This window comes from Lissotriton vulgaris, chromosome 5 (genome assembly GCF_964263255.1).
Source record: "Lissotriton vulgaris chromosome 5, aLisVul1.2, whole genome shotgun sequence".
NCBI classification, from domain to species: Eukaryota; Metazoa; Chordata; class Amphibia; order Caudata; family Salamandridae; genus Lissotriton; species Lissotriton vulgaris.
Window position 1 is genome coordinate 286,642,173 of NC_141693.1, and position 22,995 is coordinate 286,665,167.

At 50.1% G+C, this 22,995-nt stretch overlaps 1 protein-coding gene across 1 annotated transcript in view; it reads left to right on the forward strand.

Annotated features, from left to right (window-relative positions):
* The window catches only part of RAB23 (RAB23, member RAS oncogene family), a 213,640-nt gene that overhangs the window by 168,684 nt on the left and 21,961 nt on the right, over positions 1 to 22,995 (forward strand). The window contains exon 6 of the mRNA XM_086921444.1: positions 10,091 to 10,183. Within this exon, the coding sequence (XP_086777570.1) occupies positions 10,091 to 10,183 (93 nt within the window). The remainder of the gene's footprint in view (positions 1 to 10,090; positions 10,184 to 22,995) is intronic.

Here is a 22,995-nt window from a genome sequence, read left to right on the forward strand (position 1 = left end):
AGATGATATAAAGTGAAACATCGGGCCGCCCGCCAGTGATCATAGGCTCCAGGCTCCATACCCGGGCCAAAGTCCGGGTTACCAATCAGTGGCGTGAAGGGAGAGGGAAAGGTAGTGAGTTCGTGCTTGGTAGCCACAGAGTCCCACACACGAAGCGGGACCCGCGTCACAAAGGAGGCATAAAGGTTAGGGGGCCGATGGGCCCTTCTCAGGAAAGGCACCTCTTGTAGCGTTCTGCCTGCTACCGCCTGGTCCTGAAACAGCCAGTGTTTATCCGATTCCCACCGGCTCCACTCCACCAAATAGCGCAATTGGGCGGCCTGAAAATACTTCTGCAGGTCTGGTATCCCAAGTCCACCAGACTCCGGCGCCAGTGTAGCTATGGTCCGTTTGATCCTAGGCCTACGGCCCTGCCACACAAAACGTGCGATGGCCGACTGAGTCTCCGCGAGCCATCCTTTGGGGGGCTGTAGCGGGAGCGCCCTGAACAGGTACAGGACCTGTGGCAGGAGGGTCATCTTCACTGCGGCCACCCTGCCCAACAGCGACAACGTGCCCCTGTCCCAGCGGGCCAATTCCTCCTTGATCTTTGCACTCAAAGCTGTGTAATTGGCTGTGACCATCGCGGGGAGTGAGGGTGCCAAAAGGATCCCCAAATACGGAATCCGGTCCCCAGACCAGCTCAAGGGGAAAAGCCTCTGCAGGTCAGCTCTGGTGGCGCTAGTCAGCGAGATATCAAGGGCCGCAGAGTTCCCAAGGTTCACCTTGAAGCCCGCCACCGTAGCAAAGAGGTCCAGTTCCGCGATACATGCAGGCAGGGACCTCCGCGGGTCGTCGAGTGTCAGTATGACATCGTCCGCATAGAGGCTGAGAGCATGATGGAACTCCCCCATCCGGACTCCTATGATGTCGGGGTTCTGGCGGACCCTGTGAGCGAACGGCTCCATATAGAGAGCGAAGAGCAGAGGGGACAGTGGGCACCCCTGTCTTGTACCACGCTCTATTGGAAAGTGCCGAGAGCTGCCCCCGTTCACCCGGACTACCGCAGATGGGAAACGGTAGCAGTTGAGAATCAGGTGCCGGAACTTCTCGCCGACCCCAAACTTGCCCAGGACCTTCTCCAAATAAGGCCAGTGCACCCTGTCAAACGCCTTTTCCGCGTCAATGGAGAGGAGCATGCGTTCCCCGGGAATCCTCGAGGCCTTCTCAAGGATATGAGTCACTCTCTTCGTGTTGTCCACAGTCTGCCTGCCTGGCACAAAGCCGGCCTGATCCGAGTCGACCATGCCCGGGAGATGAAGCGCCAGACGTGCCGCCAGAATGCTAGTGAAAACCTTCAGGTCCGTGTTCAAAAGTGAGATTGGGCGGTAGGACCCGCAAGCAGTCCGATCCTTGCCCGGTTTCGGGATCACAGAGACCGTAGCCTGAAGAAATTCAGGGGGAATGGCACCCGGTTCCGAGAATGTATTAAAAAGACGCGTCAAAAGAGGCGCGAGCTCCTGGCAGAAGGTCTTGTAGAAGAGAGGGATAAAACCATCAGGTCCCGGGGCCTTACCAGTCTTGAGCCGGGAGATCGCCGTAACCACCTCCTCAATCCGGATCTCCCGCTCCGAATATTGGGCCTGATCCGGCGTCAGCGACGGGAGCGACACCGAGTCTATATAGTCCGTTTCAGCCCGTGCGGAGGGGGCCTCGCCAGCGTAGAGGTCAGCGTAGTAGTTGCGGAAAACGTCCGCGGTCTGCCCGTCCTCCGTGACCGACCCCCCCGGTAGGGGTAACTAACTCCTTCACCCGGTGCTGTTGGTGTTGCACCCTGGGCTTGTGCGCCAGGAGCCGGCCGCACCTGTCCCCACCGGTGTAATACTTGTGCTTCAGGCGAAGCACCGCGTACTCCACTCTGTCTGTGTCAAGAGCGGACAGGAGTTTCCTGGCGGCCTTCAATTGCCTCCAGACTCGGGGGCGCCCGTTTTGTGATGTACCTGTTCCAGCTCCCGCACCTGACGAGTAAGCTCGTCCCTTTTGAGCTGGCGATCTTTGTTCTCCGCCGAGGAGATAGCGATAAATTCGCCACGGAGCACAGCCTTCAGGGCAGCCCATTGCGTCGCGCGGGTAGTGTCGCCGTTGTAATTTACAAGTTGAAAGTCCGCTATGGCCGCGCGGATCTGTTGCACCGTCGATCGTCTGTGCAGTAGCGTATCCCTAAGACGCCAGACCCCCCTCGGACGAGCCACTGGAGGTAGACGGAAGGTGCCCTCCACCGGTGCATGGTCGGAGAGAGAGAGGACCCCCATGTCGGCATTCGAGGCCAGTTCGAACATCGGGCCCGTCACTAGAAGATGATCCAGCCTCGCGTAGGACTTGTGGGCATGGGAGAAATAGGAGTATGCGCGAGTCGCGGGGTGGAGGCGGCTCCACATGTCGTGCATATCAAGCTCCTCCAGTCGGGTACGAACCGAGCCCGAAAGCTCCCCCAACTGGTGGCGCCGCTGCACAGACCTGTCCAGCGTCGCATCAAAAACCACATTCAAGTCCCCCCCCAGTACAATATGCCTGTCAGGAGTGGATGCCACGTCTTCCAGCGCCCTGTGCAGAAATTGGTCCTGACGGTCATTGGGGCCGTATAGGGAGCCTACAGTAAACACCAAGCCCCCCACCTTGATCCTATATGCCAGGAGTCTCCCCTTCTGCTCCGCTACCTTCTGCAAAACCTCCCCTCTGAACCCTCTTGAGAACAAAAGCGCCACACCTGCTGTTTTAGAGGCACTGGAAGAAAAGAGTTGCGTGGGGAACTTAGGGGTGCGCATTATGGAACAATCCTTGGCCAGCAGGTGGGTCTCCTGCAGTAGGCAGATGTCGGCCTGGGAGTTCTCTAACAGAGACAGGACAGCCCGCCGTTTAACCGGATTATTCAGCCCCTTCACATTCAGAGTAACAACTTTAAGGGCCATCACGGAGGGGAACACCAGAAACGCACATGAAGGCGGGCAAGGCCCACCGGGCAAAACTCAAAGGCCACAGCAAGAAACATCATCTCACAGCGAAAGCATACTTCCCAACGGCACAGTACAGTCCCCGGACCCCAAAACACCCCAACTGTGTGGACCCCCCCCCTCCCCCCAGAACCCCGCACACCCAGCCCCACACTCCCCCCAACCCCCCTCCCCCCAGCGAACCCCCAAACTCGAAACTTTCCCCAGCAACTCCCCTTCCTCCCCCCCCGCTCCCCAAGCCATTCAGAAGCGTCATTGTCCCAGTCCGGTCCTTATCGGACAAGGCCGTGGAAAGTCGATCAAGTGGACGTCCAGCCACCACCACCAGCACCCCCGCCCCCCCCCCCCCTACCCCTAGAACCCCCGCACCTGCAATGATGAAAAAGCTAATGTAGACTCCCCCCGGAGTAAGTTCAGGCCGTCAAGGCCACATCGCCGTTCGTCGTCGCCCTGGAGGCCTCCTGGATGGCGCTCGACATGTCCGCTCGAATCGTGGGCGAGTCAGGCCTCACAGGCGGCGGGGATCGCCTCTCTCCGACCTGTCGCCAGCCGTCTCGAGTGCTTCGCCTGCGGCGAGGCGCCGGGGTGTCCGTGTCCGAAGCCGTGATCCCCAATACTCCGCAGACATCCTGGAGGGACCGAAGCTGATGCAATGTTCCATTCCACCGGAAAATCAATCGGAAGGGGTGCCCCCACGAATACTGCGTTTCGTGCTCCCGAAGGAAGTCCGTGGCAATCTTAAATGATTTCCTCTTCTGCAACGTGATCGTGGATAAGTCCTGATATAGAGCCACCAGGTGATCTCTGAAGCGGAAAGGCTGCTGCCGCCGCGCCTCGCGGAGAATCCGCTCCTTCAAGGGTAAGTCCGGCAAAAAGGCCAATATGTCCGGGAGGGGCGCCGAGGCCCTGCGAGGACGGCCAACCCTGTGCGCCCTGTCGATACGTATTTGGAAGTCCTCAGACTCCCCCAGGATTTCGCGGAATAGGGCTCCCAGGTAGGCGGCCACGTCCTCACCCTCTTCGTTGGACGGAACACCCCGGACCCTGATGTTGTTCCGCCTGGACCGGTTTTCAAGGTCCTCGGTGTGGGCCTGTAACTCGATCTGTTGTTCCCGCAGCCGTAGGACCTCTTGCTGCAAGTGGGTGATCTCCTCGTCCCTAGAATGACCAGCCGCCTCCACAGTGTTAACTCGCTCCCGCAGGGAGTCCACTTCTCTTAGGACTTCCCGGACCTCTCCGGCCACCTCCTGCTTCAAAGTCTGAAAATCCTCCCTCAAGGAGCTAAACAGGGACTCCAGGAACGACCGGGTCACTGGGGGCTCTCCGCCGTCAGCGCCCCTGGAGTTGGCCGGGGGGCTCGGGGCAGGCTGGCCCACACCGATGCGCAGGGCACCGCGCCCCAACATGTCCGGCAAAGTCTGATCGCCTCTCCTCTGCCCCCTGGCATTCGACATCTTGGAGAGGTGGGAATCGCCGACGTCCACAGCTCGGCGAGTAGGCGCCACAGGCCTGGGCAGCTGAGCAGCAGAAGCTGGCAGGTCCCTCAGTCGCTGGTAAGGGAGCACTGCAGTCCAGAGGCCCCGGTCGAGGCCGGGCGGCTGCTCCGAGTTCTTCAAAATGGCCGCCCGTTACAGGCAATGGGGCCAACGCCCAGGAATCGAGGCCGAGCCCCGTCACGGGACCACATGCAGGGCGTACAGTCAAAGGGCAGGCTCGCAGGGCGCGAGGCAACCAGGGCCGGCTCGCCGGGATGTGCAAACACGCTGGAAGCACGACCTCACTCCGTTGCGGCCAGGGGGGGACCGGAGCAGCCACGTGGGGTAGGCCTTCTCGAGCCCCGGTCTTGCGTAGTTGCCGTAGGTCGGCTACGCCTCCGCTGCCACCGTCTATTCAGCTCCGCTCCGTCGACGAAGGCCGCTTCGGCACCCACCCAGGCGCCGTGTCACGGGCACTCCGGCAGGCCACTCGCAGTCGCTGGATCACCTCGCCGGAACACAAAGCCTGAAGGTCTCGTGGCTCTCGGGCCTCTCGTAGGTCTCTCAGCGGGCACCGCCACGGTCGGCGCCCGAGCGGAACCACCGCCGCGGCGGGACAACTGGGGCTCACCGACTGCTCTGCACCACCACGGGGATCACCAGGTGTGGTAGCCGCCCGATCTGGGGGAGATCAGCGGCTGTGAGCGGTGCAGGGTTTCCAGGGGCTCGGGAGCTCTCAGCAAGTGCGTCCTCTCAGCCCGCCATCTTGGCCACACCCCACTAAGGTCTTATTTTAAACACTAAGCAGGAAATAACTTGGAAGCCCTCTTCTACGCTGAGGTAAAAAATAAAGATTTCAATCCCACCTATGCCTATTAGAGAAAAATCTAGCCAGGCCTACAGAGTGAAATAGCTTTGGTTTTTGTTGGGAAGGAAAAGTCCTCTGCATGTTAATGGACGTGCAACCCTGCCCTGAGTGTCCAACTGTACTGATGGGTGGGTCCCTGATGCTGATTTTTATTGTTATAGGCAAACACAGATCCTATGTGTGCACCATGACCTAGGCCTGGCTCATGGATTCTGGTCTTGTTGGACCAGGAGAGTTGCCCAGAGCATTAGCCTAACAGTGGTGGAAGGCGACTGTCTTTACCAGGAGTTCTGCAGTATGAGTGCAGTGTTGGCAGTGTACTGTGTAATGCTTAATGGGGTGAACCGATCCTTTTTAACCTGTGTAACTAGAGTGAGGCCTAAAGGCTTACTCACTTTTTAAGGTTCTTCTACTGTGTACTTAACTCACCACCCTTGACTACATCAAAATGGTGTAATATGCTACGCAACACAGAAGTGGTGTATCTGTGCTGTGTGTATGTGAGCCTCTTGAGGGTGCCATACATGGATGCGGTACTCAGTAGGGCATACATGTGCTTGGGTGTATGTGTACCTGCTAGTGGTGCAATTCATGAAGTGTGCAGTGCATGCAGGTTGAGAGCATGTTCGGGTGTATGTGTGCCTGGAAGTTGTTTAGTACATAAAGGATACAGCAAGCGGTGTTGACCTGTAGGTCACCAAAAGCAACAAGGACGGAGAGTGGTTCAACCCCGTTGAATGAGTGTGGACGCCGTGAGAGCATGATCACCAAAGTGTAGGACCAAGAACCTGGATTGTTCTAGCCATTCCCCCAGGCCCCTATCAGAACCATGGGCCGACACCACAAAACTATTACTAAACCTATTTTATTCATAGTCCTTCTTCCGTTTCCGTTTTTCTCTACACAGCAAAGGCAGTTTTCCATGTCCTGTGTTACTACAGTACATTAAAACTGCAGCCTAGCCAGAGCACAGAGATGCTCCTGGCAGAAATATGTTACTGTCACATAGTTGGGTGATGTTCAGTACACTACAGTCCACGTATAGCATTTAGCTTTATAAGCCATTCATGCATTTTAGACACCATTTATAAAGGATTGATTAAATGGGCCAAATCAGGAGTTCCAATGTACAGCACATGTTTAGAAGAGAAGCATATGTAATTTACTACTGTTTAGCAGTGGTAAAGTGACAAGAGACCTAAAGCTAGTGAAGTATGGTGCAGAAAAAGGTGAAACATCTGGGGCGACCATGCAGAAAAGACACATTTTGTGGCAGTTTTAATGGAAAACACCTTAAATGCACAACATTGTGGTTTGGAAATGGGTCCTCCTTTTTGGTATACATTTTGGTAGCAAAGAACATCATAAATGTAGAAAATCCAGCTAATTTTTACAATACCAATATGCATGGTCTTTTTGTGCATACTGTTCAGATATGTAGTAAAAACAAACAAACATTGACAACGCCAATATGTCTGGCCTTGACTGCAAGCCTTTTGGCTCAGTCAAAGTTTTGTTTGATCATATTTTTTGTAAATGTTTAGTGATTGGGAGCTGCCGTGCACTTGCCAATATAAAGGAAAAAACAGTTAAAAGTAAAAATAGTTTTTGGTATCAAGAAGCACACAATGACATAGTAGACTCCGGCACTAATAGAAATTACTTTGTGGGTGGATATACTCCTTGTGCAAGAGTAAAATGCTGTCACTCACAGTAGGACAAAGTTAGTTATTGGCTGAAGTAAGCTGATCACTGACCCATGCTGTTTGCTGTCAGGGGGTGGAAGAAAGTTGAATGACCAATGGATGAAAAGGATTGGCTGAAAGCTACTATTAAGAAAGGGGGGGGTCTCAGTTCAACATCCAGTCCTCTCTATCCAGCATCTTTCTAAAAATTGCCTTTAAACATTTTGGGCCATATGTAGGTGGCCCAATACCGGTCAGCAATGGTGAAATTCGTTACATTTCACTGTTACCAACCGCTATTTAGGCATTTGAGATGTAGGGAGGATTCAGTATTAAGGAATCGGTAAATACCGATTTCTTATGGCCTTGCATTAAATTGCAATGTAGGTAGCACATAAAACAGTGCACCTCAGCCTTAAGGAATCGCTATTCACCCCCAACTCCAAGTTGGTGGTAAATAGCGATTTCCTTTCAAAAAGCATTTTTTTTGCTTTTTGAAATGTGCCATGTGGCACACATCCATGCCCTTAGGGCATGCATGTGTGCCACATGTGCACACATGTACATCTCAGGGGTGCAACAGGGTGTCCTTTGGACACCCTGGTACCCTTGAAATGCCTACTGAATCGATAATGCAGAATGTCTTCACATTCATTCCTATGGGCCTCCAGGCCCATAGGAATGAATGGGTAGGTATTCGTTATTACCGAATCTCAATTACCGATTCGGTAATAGCGAATATTCAGAACTCAGTATTTTTTACCGAATTCTTACCTACATCTGAAATACCAAATCGGTAAAATTCGGTGTTTAGGAATCGGTATTTCCAAGTTACCTACATCTAGCCCCTAGTCTGTTATTTGAGCACAGTTTTAGAAAAGGCTTTAGTTAAACATGCACACCACCTTAACCCCTTCGCTGCGGGGCTAATTTCCCCACAGCGCGGGGGGAGGGGGGCCGCGCACGGCGCCGCTGTGCTCATGACGAGCCCAGGCTCGTCATGCAGCACGGTACTCGTGTGCTGGTGACGAGCCTTGGCTCGTCATGACCACGCCCGCGCAATGGAACGCTCAGCACAGCGGGGAAATTAGCCCCGCGTGTGAGCGTTCCACGGCTCATGACGAGCCCAGGCTCGTCACCAGCACACGAGCACCGTGCTGCATGACGAGCCTGGGCTCGTCATCAGCACAGAAGGGGTTAAAGATACCCATTGCCTTCAAGTATACCTACTATGTTTACAACTACTGTAGGATTATTTCCCTGTAATGTAGCTTCATCCGTCTCCTGTTGAGGGTCTAGGTCGAGTAGGTTGTAACATGCCATAGTTCCTACATGATTGCTGATGCAAAGGCCTACACAATGACTAGAACTGCTTCAATGTCCCCACATTTAATATGCAAAAGATGGAGCACCTAAAGCTTTGTAACGGACTATGGCCTCCTACTGTTGTAAACCAAAACAGTTTTTCAAGGTGCTGTGTATATTCTCACAGTATATCTAATTGAAAATGCTGGAAGCGTAGCAATTTTGGGTTAGGGTGAAAAGGATGGTATATGTTGGGGAGGTGGGATTTCTATCTTTTAGGGAATTTTACCAAAAATTATTTACTATTTTGTCACGTTTCAGTGTCATTCTATTGTGGACCTTGACAAAAAACATCCTTGAGCTACAAAACTGATGTTTAGGCCCTCATTATGATGTCTGGTGAACCACCACCTTATGCCACATTACGATGCAAGCGGTCGGAGCGAAAATGTATGTGGGGACCGCCATTTTCGACAGGATCAAGTTGAAGATTTCTAACCCTACTACGGAGGTGGTGCCTGAATAGACACTGCCGTAGTGATTAGGATATCCCTTTCGGACTGCCTGTTCATGGCGGTCCCACTGCCATGAATAGGCAGTCATAAAGAGACTTTGGGGGCTCCAAGCAGGGCCCCTGTCCTCCTTGGGCTACTGGTTCGTGGCCTGAGAGACCCATGTAGTGCTCCGCTATACATGGTGCCTGGCACACGGTGCATGGATGTGCACAAAATGCTGTTTTCTAGTGCAGCGTGTCCTGTGGCCCTTTTCCTGGGCCGCAGCACAAGCCGCACTAGAATACAGCATTTTACGCTTGTCCGACCACCATCGTAATGAGACCCTTAGTTAGTTGTGTCTCCTAATATTGCAGTTTGCCCAGCACAATAGGGAAGGGATATTGCTTTTCAGATTCTAAGACACTTGAAGAAGCAAAGCGACTTAGTCATTTTTGGTCCCAGCCTTAAAATCAGTTTTGATTTTTTGACCCCACTGTTTATCCCCCATTTAAAGAAGTGACGTGGCAGCTTTTGTTTCTCACACTGTTAGAACTTCAGCCATCTGTAGGTCTCCCTGCTGCCACTTTTATTTGCTTTATGATTTTTAAATATGTGGCTGACAAATATCAAGAGTCTAATGCTTGTACAGTCTTGCCCAATCACATGGCCGCTTATTAGTACTTTTGAAATGATGTGCTTTTCTGAAATGTTTGCAGTAGTTTATGGACATATCTCATAACCCCTCTGCTGCACCATTAACTGTGACCCTGGCCCTCAACGGTATCAGAAGATAAGTTGCCGCTATTCACTGCTCTACACGTATAGCGCCCCCTTTGTGACAGAGATGTGCCACTCTGTCGAACCAATGTCCAGCATGATGCAGAGTACCAAAGGGTCCGTGTTCAATGGGAAGAGCCTGTTTGTCGTCATTATCTATGATCATCAGGCTTGTAGAGAATAAGTGCTTGATTTAGAGTTTGGAGGAAACTGGATTTCCTCCAGTTTATTGGGGAAACTCCAAAGATCCACTGGCTTAGCTTCCTCCACCATACTAACCCTGTGAGGGAGAGTATTTAGCCGATATGTAGCATTTCTTTCCGAAATATAAGCCTTCACAGTTACAATCGTTTGTTCGCTTTGAAAATTTTGGAGTCCAAAACGTTGCCAAACTAGTGTTTTTACGTATTTGTGAAAGAGGAAGATGAGTCATTCTGTTGCAATTTAATGGCATCACTATTTCAAATACTATAATACTATTTCCTATTTGCTTTAGTTTTTAAATATTTGTCCGACAAATATCTTCAGCGTCTGAAACAGCAAACCACTGAAGACCCAGAAATACTGCATACGAGTAGCAACAAAATTGGTATGTATTCAACTTACTGTAGTCCATTTTCTGACCGCAGTTTAATCCATATGCAACCTTTTTGGTGTAACTCATAATTCTGTGTGTCATTTGCTTGTCCTTGATCACTTCTCCCATATAACTAGTTACAAGACTGCAGGGAGGTTAAGGCCAGAACCAGGTGATTAGATCTATTTAGTTTGGGACTGGGTGTGGCCATCTGGTTCTCGACCGGTTTATAATCTGGTTATGAGTTTTTCTCTTGGGGGACTTATTAAAATAAAAGACTGTTAAAATAGTCTATTCACACCGTCATATTTGGAGTAGTGAATGAATCGTTATTAGCATAGTGGTGCTTACAGTACTAAGGAGATCTAGGCCATAAGCCATGCCTACTTTTTCTACAATTTTGATGTGGGTAATGGAACAAGTTCAAGTGTTGCCAGGTACTGTAATAGGAGGTATATTTTCTGTATGGCGCCCACCACCACAAAACTGTTTTGATGCTGTTAAAATATAGCTAGTTATTTAAAAAAAATGTTTATTACTTTTTATTGGTTACAGATTAAAGTCAAAATCATGTGGTTACAAATTCCTTCTTGTCCCACACAGCACAAATCTCTTTACAATAAGTCATAGTTAACAACTGTACATTTATCACATTTGAAATAGGCAAATCTATGTCTGACTCTGTCTGGGGTGGGTGCAAATGTTCCCTCTAAGGGTGTTCCAAGGTCCCCATATTCGTTCCCATTTCTTGGGGCACCCTCTGTATATATGCTGCCCTTTCCGCCACCATCGCCTCATCTAAATCTACTCACCATTCTTGGTACACTAGACATGTTTGGGATCCCCGGTATTTGGCTATGTTTCGCTTGGCAAACATCATGCCCAACGTCACCCAGTCTTGTGCTGCATGGTTAAGGTCAGTCGGTTCCCAGATATTTAGGGCACATCTCCTGGCTTCAGCCATAACGTGTGGTAGAATGTTCCTACTGCCCCCATTGCCTCAAACAGAGTGTATTCTCCGTCTTTCCTATCTTGTATAAGGTCACTCTTGTGTAGTAGATGCAATGCAGTGTTTTTAATTGTACTAGTCTTAATTTGAAGGATATTGCCACTTCTCGTGGGCAGACGATTGCCTCTTGCCAGTCTGTATCATCTAGGTCCCCTACTTCGGCCTGCCACTTTCCATGAGGGGTTGTGTGGGGTCTGGTTGATTATTGATCATTTTTAGGTCTCAACCTCTGCCAATGTGCTTGCGCATTGCAGAAGTCGAGACTTATAGAGGTGGATCCACAAAAGCTAAACCAAGCGGATTGCGCAGAGTGCATGTGCCCGTGCACGCGCTTGCCATTTGCTTCCCGAGCCGCCTGCCTCGCATCATTGCACCACAGCAATGCCGAGAGCTTCCCTTCAAAGGGATCCGCTCCCCCGCCCCCTGCTTCACACGTCAAGGCACACGCGCTAGCATTCACTCGTTTTGGCCAGGCTTTGCCAATGCTTGTATTTGTGGCAGTTTTGTGTAGAATTGTATTTCACTGCTAAAGATAACCACTTTATAGATATAAATCACTTAAATGCACGAAGTCTTTGCTATAAATGCCCGGAGTATTTGCTCTCTCGCGTACCCATTCTCGCCCCCTCTGAATTCCAAACCAAACACTGAATAGAACATCCAAGCTCCTGCCTGTCCTAACGGGGACTCGTCTCCTAAGAAACCCCAGTCTTAACAGAGCGCCTCTAACAATGCCTGGCAACACAGACGGCGACGCCAAGAAACAATCACATTCAACAATCGCACCACGTTACGAGGCAGGGCCAGCCCAGTGTCTGAGCTCTGCCCCAAAATGTAATAACAGAGGGTGATACTGTCTACACATCTCAAACACATGTCGTCCAGATGTAGAAGCAAATCTACATAAAACAAAACAGCAGCAGGATAAGCTTCCTAAAAATCCAATATCTGTGTGACAGTCTGGTAAGCACAGAACACTCCAACATCATTCGAGGGACTACTTAGTTATAACTGACATTTAAATGAGAACAGCTCAAGAGACATATTTACAATACATGAGGTATTTCATGATATTAGGACTGCACATCTTGGGCTTTTAACAACACCAGACCTGTTGACAGCTCTCACAAACGCATGCCTCAGCATTTGCTTGGTCTGGTGACTTAGTGGACTAATGCTGTAGGGGCTGCTGTTCGACAACCACACACACACATGATCACACACACACAACACCACACACACAACCAAACAACAAACAACCACACACACAACCACACAGCCCCACAACCACACACACAACCACACACACAACCACACACGCAATCTCACACTCACACACACACACACACACACACAACCACACACACACAACCACACACACACACACAACCACACACAACCCCACAACCACACACAACCCCACACACACACACAACCACACACACACACACAACCACACACACACACACAACCACACACAACCACACACACACACACAACCACACACAACCACACACACACACACAACCACACACACACACACACAGCCACACCGTCAGTGCACGCTTCCACCAGGCACACACACCACCAGCCATCAGTGCATGTTTTCACTGGGGACAAACACCACCAGCCATCAGTGCACGCTTCCACCAGGCACACACCACCAGACGCCCGTGCACGCTTTCACCAGGCACACACACACCACCAGCCATCAGTGCACGCTTTCACCAGGCACACACACACCACCGGCCGTCAGTGCACGCTTTCACCAGTTATACACACCACCAGCCGTCCGTGCGCACTTCCACCAGGCACACACCACTAGCTGTCCGTACACACCACCAGCCATCAGTGCACACATCAATTGTTAACGCATCCACAATTAACTATTGTAGCAATCGCAGTATGGCGCACTTTACCTTTAAACATATACATCTAAAGCGCAGCATGCCACCATTGCTACAAAAATAAATACACATTTTTTTGGCCTACAATTTATAGACTTTTGTTGCAATTGGTGTTGCAATATTTAGCAATGCCAATAGCTCAAACTTAATTAATGTGAGACCTATTGCATTGCAAATGCTTGTTCGAAAGGTGAGGGAAATTGCTTTCTTGTCCATATATTCTGTTAGAAGCATATCCTCTAACGGGGAGGCCTCTGGGAGCGGAGTTCCTGCTGGAATAGCTGCTATCAGCGCATGTCTTATTTGAATATACCTTAATATTTCTGTGGGAGCTAGCTCATATTGCTTTTGAAGGTGGGCGAATGTGACCACTGTGCCGCCACTCCATAAATCGCCCACCGCTGTGATGCGGATAGAATCCCAGCGCCTGAAGCCTTTGGTAGCGCCTAGTTAGTCTAGTCGTTGTGTTTCCCATAACGGGGTCAGCTGCATTATAACACCGTCCCATCCCAATGTTTTAAGCGCTATGTGCCAAATTCGAACGGTGTGTGCTGTAGGCCCCAATTATGGTGATTTACGCTTTGTGGAGTAGGCAGCCCTCATTACACCTTCCTCTCCTATCTCTGCCTATCTGATCTGAAGGCTGGATCGGTTTGCGGGACATGAAGCCATTGAATAATTATGATCAATTGAGATGCCCAGTAATATATTTGGAAGGGCAATGCCGCCATCTTCCCATCCCTTTAGTAATTTATTAATGGCTATTCGGGCCAGTTTCCCTTCCCAAAGCAAGTTAGTCACCACCGACTCAATTTCATTAAAATAGTGCGGGGGAACCAATTTTGCAGGGCATAGAGGAACTTAGGGAGTGCCATCGTTTTGAAAAGTGCGTCTTTTCCAAGCAAAGTTAACGGTAGGGATTGCCAGTGTTTTGCATCTCGTCGGAGTCTTTCCAGAGGGGGAAGGAGTTTTTTTCCCATAAATTCCTCCGGAATTGGCGTAATATGAATTCCTAAGTATTTGAAGCCCCCGTTTGTTATTTGTAGAGTGCACCCCCTGGGGAGTTTCGGCGAGGGGCCATGAAAGATAGAGGATTGATTTAGTCCAATTGATAGTGTAACCAGAATACGTGCCATATATTTCACAAATGTTTAGGATCCTGTCGAGGGAACACCTGGGGGACGCCATATATAATAGCAGGTCATCCGCATCAGGGCTCGAAAAATCCCCAAAATTGTACTAGTCCTGCAGGACTAGTACCTTGAAAAATCCCCTCGACCTAACTGTAACCTACTTGACCTCCGTCTCTGAAAGCGAAGCAAATGTGACAAGATAACAAGATTTAAAGGCATCTTTATTGCTCATTACCTTTGTGAGCAATAAAATGCCTTTAACTCTTGTCACATTTGCTCTGTTTTCACAGACAGAGGACAAAAGTTATTTTGTCTTCCTACTCGCCCGAAAGGGCGAGTAGGACCTAGAAACAGCTCGACCTTGTTAAATTTAGCTCTCAAATGCGAGTGGTCGAGTGGATTTTTCAAGCCCTGTGCATTAATGATATGCGATCTTCCCATCCCGCCGCCCAATGAAGTCCACGGATAATAAGGTCTCCTCTTATCCAGGCTGCCAGTGGTTCTAGTATAAGGGCGAACAAAAGCAGGGACAGGGGGCATCCTTGACGCGTTCCACACCCTAGGGGAAAGGCGGTAGAAACATGGCCATTTACAGACACATGAGCTAGGGGTTTCGTGTAAGTAGTTTGACCCAGGCACAGAATTTGGGGCCGAAGCCCATATGCTTAAGGACAGCAAAGAGGAAGGGCCACTCAACCATATCAAAGGCCATATGCGCGTCTAAAGATAGGATGACAGCTGGTTCCTGTATGGTAGGTATACAAGCCATGACACTATTTAGGCGTCTCAAATTAAGGGTGGTGTTCCTTCCCAGCATACACCCTGATTGGTCCAGGTGTATTAGTGTATGGAGATAGGATATCAATCTAGCCACAAGTGTTTTAGCGAGTATTTCAGCATCCGCATTAAGCAGGGATATGGGGCGATAAGATGCGCACTCCCAGGCTGGCTTTCCGGGTTTATAAATGGCTACTATCGTTGCCGTGCGCCAGTCTCTAGGGAGTTATCCTGCTTCCAGGCTGGCATTGTACATAGTTAATAGGTGCGGCAGCATAGTGGTTGCCGTTTTTCTATAGAGCTCAATGAGTATACCATTGGGCCCCAGTGCTTTCCCAGATTGTATAGCTCCTATGGCTAGTAGTAGTTTGTCTGTCGTAAGGTCTGCCTCAAGTGTCTGGGCATCCTCTGACGACAGTTTGGGTATTCTGATATGTTTTATGAAAGCTTTTGCTTCTTCGACCATTAAAGAGGAGGTCGATGTGTAAATGTTCCCATAGTGTTGTGTTAGGGCATTCACTATTTTCTGCGGGTCAGTTATGGTCTCTCCACCATCCACTTGCAGTTGCACCACCCACTGGCTAGCCCGTTCCCGTTTGTCTAACCAGACCAGTTTCCCGGCTTTATCCCCTACCTCATAGATTTTATGTTGCATGGCACGAAGTCTAGCCTTTGCGTCCTCCCAAGCGTATTCCCTATAGCCTTGTTTTTTCAGATTGAGATCATGAGACGTGTCTACAGTAGGAGTGAGGGCGTGAAGCTGCCCCGCTTGGGCCACTTCCTGTTCAAGAGCCTCGATTTGTTTTCTTTTGCCATTTTTATGGCCCGAGAATAAGGAAATGGCTTGGCCCTGAAGAACCATCTGATAAGCTCCCAAGAGAGTTATATGGGAGGTAACCTAGTGCTCATTTTCTTGAAAATATTGTTGTGTAGTGAGAGCTATGCCTTTCCTGATCTTAGGGTTGATTAGGAATCCAGGATATATTGGGAAGGTTCGCCGTCCGGCTACGACGCGGCGTGTGTATCTCACGACTATGGGAGAGTGATCAGAAATACCCCAATGTAGATGAGTAATGTCTAGTATGTGCCCCAAACTGTCCGCCAGTGTGAGTATGCAATCTATCCTAGAGAGGTTGTTATGTACCCCAGAGTAGAAGGTGTACTGTCGCTCCAAGGGGTGGTGGAAACGCCAAATGTCTATGAGGCTGAGAGCCTCCAGGAACTCCGCAAATCGGGAGGGTGTATCACTTTGCTCTCTAGGAGGCTGACACTCGAGCATACTCTCTATAGTGGCATTAAAATCTCCGCCTATTATAAGTTCTGTAGTAGGGGATCTCTGTGTATAGTCCTAATCTAGTGAATAGTCCCGCCCATGTGCGCGGACCCCGGCAATCAAAAATAATCTCTTAAGTTGTCAAATCATGCAGAAACTGCAAAGACACTTAGGAGAGAATTTAAAGACACATAATGCAACCTATATCCACAGGCTACACTGTCCAGTACTTCAACTAGAAAGTCTACCAAACAAAACCACACATAACACAGCCTGCCCAGTTTTTTTTCCATAGAGAAACTTGCCTCTACCAGAAAAAGACTCTGGAATCATAGAGAGGAAGGCATGGACAGACAAGCCCCATAGGCTGCCATTATGTGGCTTAAATAGGATACTGTGCCTTTAAGAGAACTTTCCAGAACTTTCTCCCAGAATGCACAGCAGGTCCCTTTTACTTTCAGTTCTTTTTTCCGGCTCCTGCTAACAGGACCCTGGCATTGAGCTTTCCTTTTTTCAAGGGTTTATATTGGATTTAAGTTAAATTTTTGATAAAAGTGTTTGCAATTTATATTCTTGGTGTTTCCCTTCTCTCCTGTGTGTTTGTCAGGCTTTTTAGGGCTCTAAAATGCCTGCTCTTTTCGACAAATGCCCAGCATATGGAAGGAAGAAGGCCAAAACTGATCCACACGACGTCTGCATTATTTGTCTCCCTGAAGCACATGTCCTTGAAGACTGTGACATCTGCCAAAACCTCTCAGCGAGGACCCTGAAGGAAAGGCTGAAGATTGGGCTTCAAGGCCTGGAAGAGAGACGACTGCAGGCTGCAGGTGGGTCTGGGCAGGCTGGGAAGGTTCCCTCTGCCTCTGCTGAGGCCTCTGGGGGCTCCCCAGAGGCAGGAAGACCAGCAAACGGTCCCGGTCTCTGTTGGCATCGATTGCATCGACGACGTCGAGAGGGATGACGGCGGTGTGTTCCCCATCTCCCCGGTGCTCCGGGTCGAGACGGCGTGAAGATTCGACATCGAAGAGCCTGATTAGGCCTCCGTCGAAACCACTGTCTACGACGTCTTCGTTGTCGTCGACATCAACGTCGAGCTATCGACGTCGAAGGAGAAGCCACAGGCGTAGGCGCTCGTCGTCGAAGAGATATTGCCGGTCGCCGTCGAGAAGATGGCCGGCGTCGAGGGGATCCTCGGCGTCGAGGACCTCGAGGAAGAGGACGGCGTCGAGGAGGTGTCGACGCTCGTCGTCGAGAATGGAACGGTCGCGTCGCGGAGGCGGCGTTTGCCGTCGAGGAAGAAGAGTTCGACGTCGCGGAGGCGACGTTCGACGCCTGGTCACGGAGGCGACATTCGACACCGGAAAAACGACGTTCAGAGTAAGAGGTCGGCGTCGAGGAGTCGTTCTCACTCCCCGAAGCGGCGCAGAACTCGGCGCAGAAGGAGTTCTGCGCCAGGAGTCACGCTGAGTCTGGTGGAGGGCGCCGGAGGCGGCGATCACATACTGGAGGGACTGGTTCGCTGTCCCCTCCTCCGAAGAAGTCACCGGGCTCGGTGTACTCGGTGGTATATACACCTCGGCCGAAGACGCCTCCTCCCCCTATACCTAAGGAGGATCCTCCCGTCAACCCTCCTCTACCACCACTTCCTCCCTCAGGACAGCCACCACCACTGCTCCCGCCGCATGGGCCCGCCCCTCGGCCGGAGATACCTCCTGTCCCTCCGCCAAGATCGGTGTCACTACCTCCTCTTCCTACACCACCTAAGGGGACTCCTAAACCAAGATCCCAGGATAGGCCACGGAAGACGCCTCCACGGAAACCTGCGGAGCGCCCACAAACCGGTAGGTCGCGCTCTCGCTCCAGGAGGAGGGGGCGATAGCGCAACAGGTCGTCCACGAGGTCGAGACGCCGCCATAGGAGGCACAGATCTCGATCTCACACAAGGTCCTCAGGGACCAGGGACTACTCTCCAACTTTGTCGGGATCGCCGGACACAAGGGTGTCGCCGGTTGATGACCTGGTGGCGTTTCATGATGTCCTATTGAGAGGCGCTGCCAAATTGGGCATATCCTTGACGGTGCCCACGCCCAAGACATCGGTTATTTTCGAGACACTGCACCAGAAACAACTTTCTCGTCCACTACTACCTCTGGTGCAGGGCCTGGAGGAACCGGCCATGGACCTTTTTCTCACCCCGGCGGTGACTAAGGCGGCCCCCTCAAGATTACAGAAAAAATACCGGGCTCCCGATTCGGATCCGGCTTTTCTGGGGGTGGAATCTCCTCCGGATTCTGTGATTGTGACAGCGGCCCGCAAACAGCATGCCACCACCCCGTCATCCACAGTCCCCCCAGACAAGGACTCTAGATGGATGGATTCAGCTGGAAGGAAAGTGTGTGGAACATCGGCGACCTCTATGAAGGCTGCGAGTGCCACGGCTTTGTTGGGACGCTACGACCGCGCCCTCTGGGACTCCCTCCAGCAGTTTGCGGAGCACTTACCTCGCGAGAAGCGGGAAGATTTCCAGGAAGTGTTAAACGAAGGGATGCTGGTAGCGAATCAGATTATCAGCGCTGCAGGAGATTCATCCCTCTTGGCGGCGCATGGCTTTTGCCATGGGATTAACCAGCGACGACATGCCTGGCTCCGCCTTACGTCACTGAAACCAGACACACAGCAAAGGGTTGCCAATCTTCCATTCTCTGGCGAAACCCTATTTGGGAAATATGCGGATGACGAAATGGCCCGCATGAAGGCGGAGGCCAAAACACTCACGGCTGTGGGTCTAGAGAAGCCCAAAGAAACGAAGAAATCGTACCGCCCGTTCCAACGGCGGTTCGGTGGACAGGGCAGAGGACGTGGCCAAGCTTCGGGACAGTCACAGCAACAACAGCAGTTCCGTAAGCCGTTCCAGAAACGCCCTAAGGGCAGAGGAGGCCAACAGTCTGCACCAGCGACCAAAGGCATGGCCGGATCTAGGCCCTGAGCTCTTACTTCCCCCGGATCCGTTACCCATTCCGGTAGGGGGAAGCATCCAATTTTTTCTGGCAGAGTGGAGAATAATTACTCAGGACAAGTGGGTGCTGACTATTGTTTGCAATGGATACAGTCTTCGGTTCACCAGCCCGCTTCCAGCAATTCCACCGGTCAGCTCGCAGTTTCAGCTGCGCGAGCTCCAGGCGGAGGCAGATATCCTGTTAAGGAAAAGGGCGATAGAAGACGTACCTCTGTCTCAGAGAGGAAGAGGTCTGTACTCCCGGTTCTTCCTGGTTCCCAAGAAGGACAAGAACGAGCTCAGGCCCATTCAGGACTTGCGACAGGCAAACAAATGGATTCGCAGGGAGAAGTTTTGAATGCTGTTGTTGCATCAGATTTATCCTCAGTTGCAACAGGGAGACTGGCTATGTGCTATAGACCTTCAGGATGCGTACTTCCATGTGGCCATTGCACACAAGCACAGGAAGTTCCTGCGGTTCCAAGTCGGCGCCAATCATTATCAATACACAGTACTCCCATTCGGACTAAAGTCTGCGCCGAGAACATTCTAGAAGTGCATGGCGGTCGTAGCAGCACACCTGAGGAAGAACAAGGTGTTTGTCTACCGGTACCTGGACAATTGGTTGATCAAGGCATCCTCCTTCTCGGAAGCTCAAGCACACTTCCAGAAGACGTGCGTTCTCTTGAACAAGCTGGGGTTGCACATCAACATGTCCAAGTCTGTCCCGTCTCCGGTCCAATGCATACAGTTCTTGGGAGCCTCCATCAATACGCTGTCAGCAAGCGTGTCTCCTTCGGAGGAGCGACGATTATCACTCCTTCGGAAGGCTCAGGCTCTTATGACCACTCCATCTACAACAGTGAGGACGGGGTCTTCTCTACTGGGATCGATGGCCTCTTGTATCTTCCTGACGCCACACGCACGGCTGCACATGAGACCGCTGCAGGAGTGCTTGGAGGACCAGTGGGATCAGAGGAAAGGATCTTGGGACGACAAGATACGACTGTCTCTGCATGCTCTTCAGTCTCTGAAGTGGTGGTGTTCAGCGGAGAATCTCCTCAGAGAGGTTCCCTTCCAGAAGGACATTCCCTCGCAGACTGTCGTGACTGATGCTTCTCTCCACGGGTGGGGGGCGCTCTCCGGATACCTACAGATTCAAGGAACGTGGTCCCCGATGGAGGCCACGTATCACATCAATTTCCTGGAACTCAGAGCGGTTCACTTGGCACTGAAGGCCTTTCTTCCGTCCTTTCAGAACTCTCTGCTTGTACAGACGGACAATACGACCACGATGTATTACCTCAACAAGCAGGGGGGTTCGAGATCACGCACTCTGTCACAAGAGGCGCAGGCGATCTAGCACTGGCTTCTGGCCAGAGGAATGACGATAACGGCTACCCATCTGCCAGGTGTGCAGAATGTTCAGGCGGACGCACTGAGCATACTGATTCAGGAAAACCACGAATGGGTCATAAATAGGCTTTCCTGTTTTCAGTTTCTATTTTTGGTGAATTCTGGTGGTGTTTTTTCAGTGTTTTCCAGTGATTTCAATACCTCAAAAAAACAGTGCTATTAAGTGGTTACTCATTTTCGCGCAATAATAAACAACTGAAACGGTGTTTTACCGGTGTTTATGGAACGCTTTGCTTTTTTTTATTGCGTCATTTCTTCATTGATGCATGGTATATAGACTATGTACGTACAGTGTATATGAGGTCCGAATACATTTTTACAAGTCGAAAGTGAGCACTTTCTGAAATTTGCCTAAAAAGGGTGACTCTGCAAGGCACACCTCTTGAGCTGCGGGGTACAGAAATAACCTTTTGGAAATGAGAGATTTCTGGGGGCATTGTAGGCAAGGCAGGCAGTTCTCATAGTTCATTTAGAATCAATGTGTTGTCATTTGAAGAAAGTGAGAGCTGGGTGACATGTTCATGGTTTTGGGCACTCCTCACAAATCACGTAGCATGATGGCACGGCTGTGAGTAAAGCTAGGCTGATTTTCACTGCTGTTTTTTCCCCTCTGAGATTTATATACTGCTAACTCGACCTGAAGGTATTTAAGCGCTTCATATGAGCACCTGTTGCGTTACACAAGGGCACATTCATTTTTGTTAAGGACGGTAGATTACGTGATTTACCCAGAAACAAAATCATTTTAATAATACAGTTGGTGACAAATATACTGTAGCATTTGTATTTGACTATGTATGTTATTAACAGTTAAGCGGACGTTTTTGTGTAGGGACTTTTAATTGGCTAATATTGACTATGGGTTCTTTACATGGAGAGGCGCCTGTGGTCAAAAGAAAATGACGGGAGAGGGAGAAAATATGTTGTATTATTTCTTAATAAAATGTCACGGTCATTTTAGTTTAGTATGTCTATCGCAGACAGTCTTGTCGTTTCAAAGAGGAATTGTTTTCTTTTTATTTGTCTGTGTATAAAATGCAACTCTTTTCACCTAGTTGAAGTTTTAAGGGTTTCTTTTAACTTTCTAAACAAACAAAGTTTGCTTCTCTTTGGGGTTTACCGGCAGCCAGGTCATGGGGTTTCTGTTGCCCTGCCACTTATTGTGACACGCATATCATATACAATCCAACTCCAGAGTGTGTAGGAGACATGCCAGGGACTTGTAAAAGAATGTTAGGGGACCGTAAAGACAACCATGGGGACATTGCATTGCCACTCATGTAGGGAGGAGTCAAATGGGAATAACACCACCACTTGGAGACTGTGTGGAAAAAAAGGGATTGAAGCCAGATTAGTGCACGGTCACAAGGGCCAATGTTGTCTCCGACATTCACATATTGAAAGCAACATATAACATTGCAACAAAAAAAAATCTAAATAGGACAGTACTTTTATTTAAATTACGAACGCTAACGCACTTTTAGTAGCACCTGTGCTGAAGCACCATTGCTGTCTGTGTGCATGTATCCAGAAAACAAAAACCAGGTAAAACAAACTGATATGCAGCAGTGATAAAGCATAGCAGCTTTAGGTTTGGTGCAAGAATCACAACTCTTGCCATAGGAAAAACGGCTAAAATAAAGGAACAGCAAAATGAAATAACAAACTGTAGATCATCCACCTCGACTTCGTAGACCCGAACTGGTGTCCTGCACACACTGAAAGGGTATTCATTAACTGAGCTCAGCTGATACTTTTGAACTCCGAGCTCATGCGCTATTAAAGCTCATGCGCTATTAAAGCCATGCGCTATTAAAGCCATGCGCTAGTGGGTGAACAGCACACATAGGCGTTCGGTTTGTCACGGGCAGCACGAGAGTGCGGGTGAACATCACCTGATGCCCTTTTTCTCCTGTGACTAACTTCTCTGCTGGACTCGAGCAGCCTGCACTAGGGAAGAGAAAAGGCACGGCTAAAGCAGAACTGTCATGTTTTTAGATTGCACATGTGTGACACTCCCATGATTTCTGTGTACTAATGAGTGACATTCAACAATCAAATGAGTGACACTTATAGTGACACTTTCTCCCAAGTAAAACCACGCGATGAAGTGACTGGAAACAGACTACCTTTTGAGCAATAAAAAGCTCTATAAAGATATTTAAATGAGTCAGAACTCCTGAAATGAAAGGTCACCAACCTACTGTCCTTCCAGCCAGGCAGGGTCAAGTGTGACAGAGTTTGCTGCAAGGTGCAAGGCGCCCCAGGGAGCAGCTCAACGCTAAGAGTCAAGCATCGCCCTGGGCACTTTGGT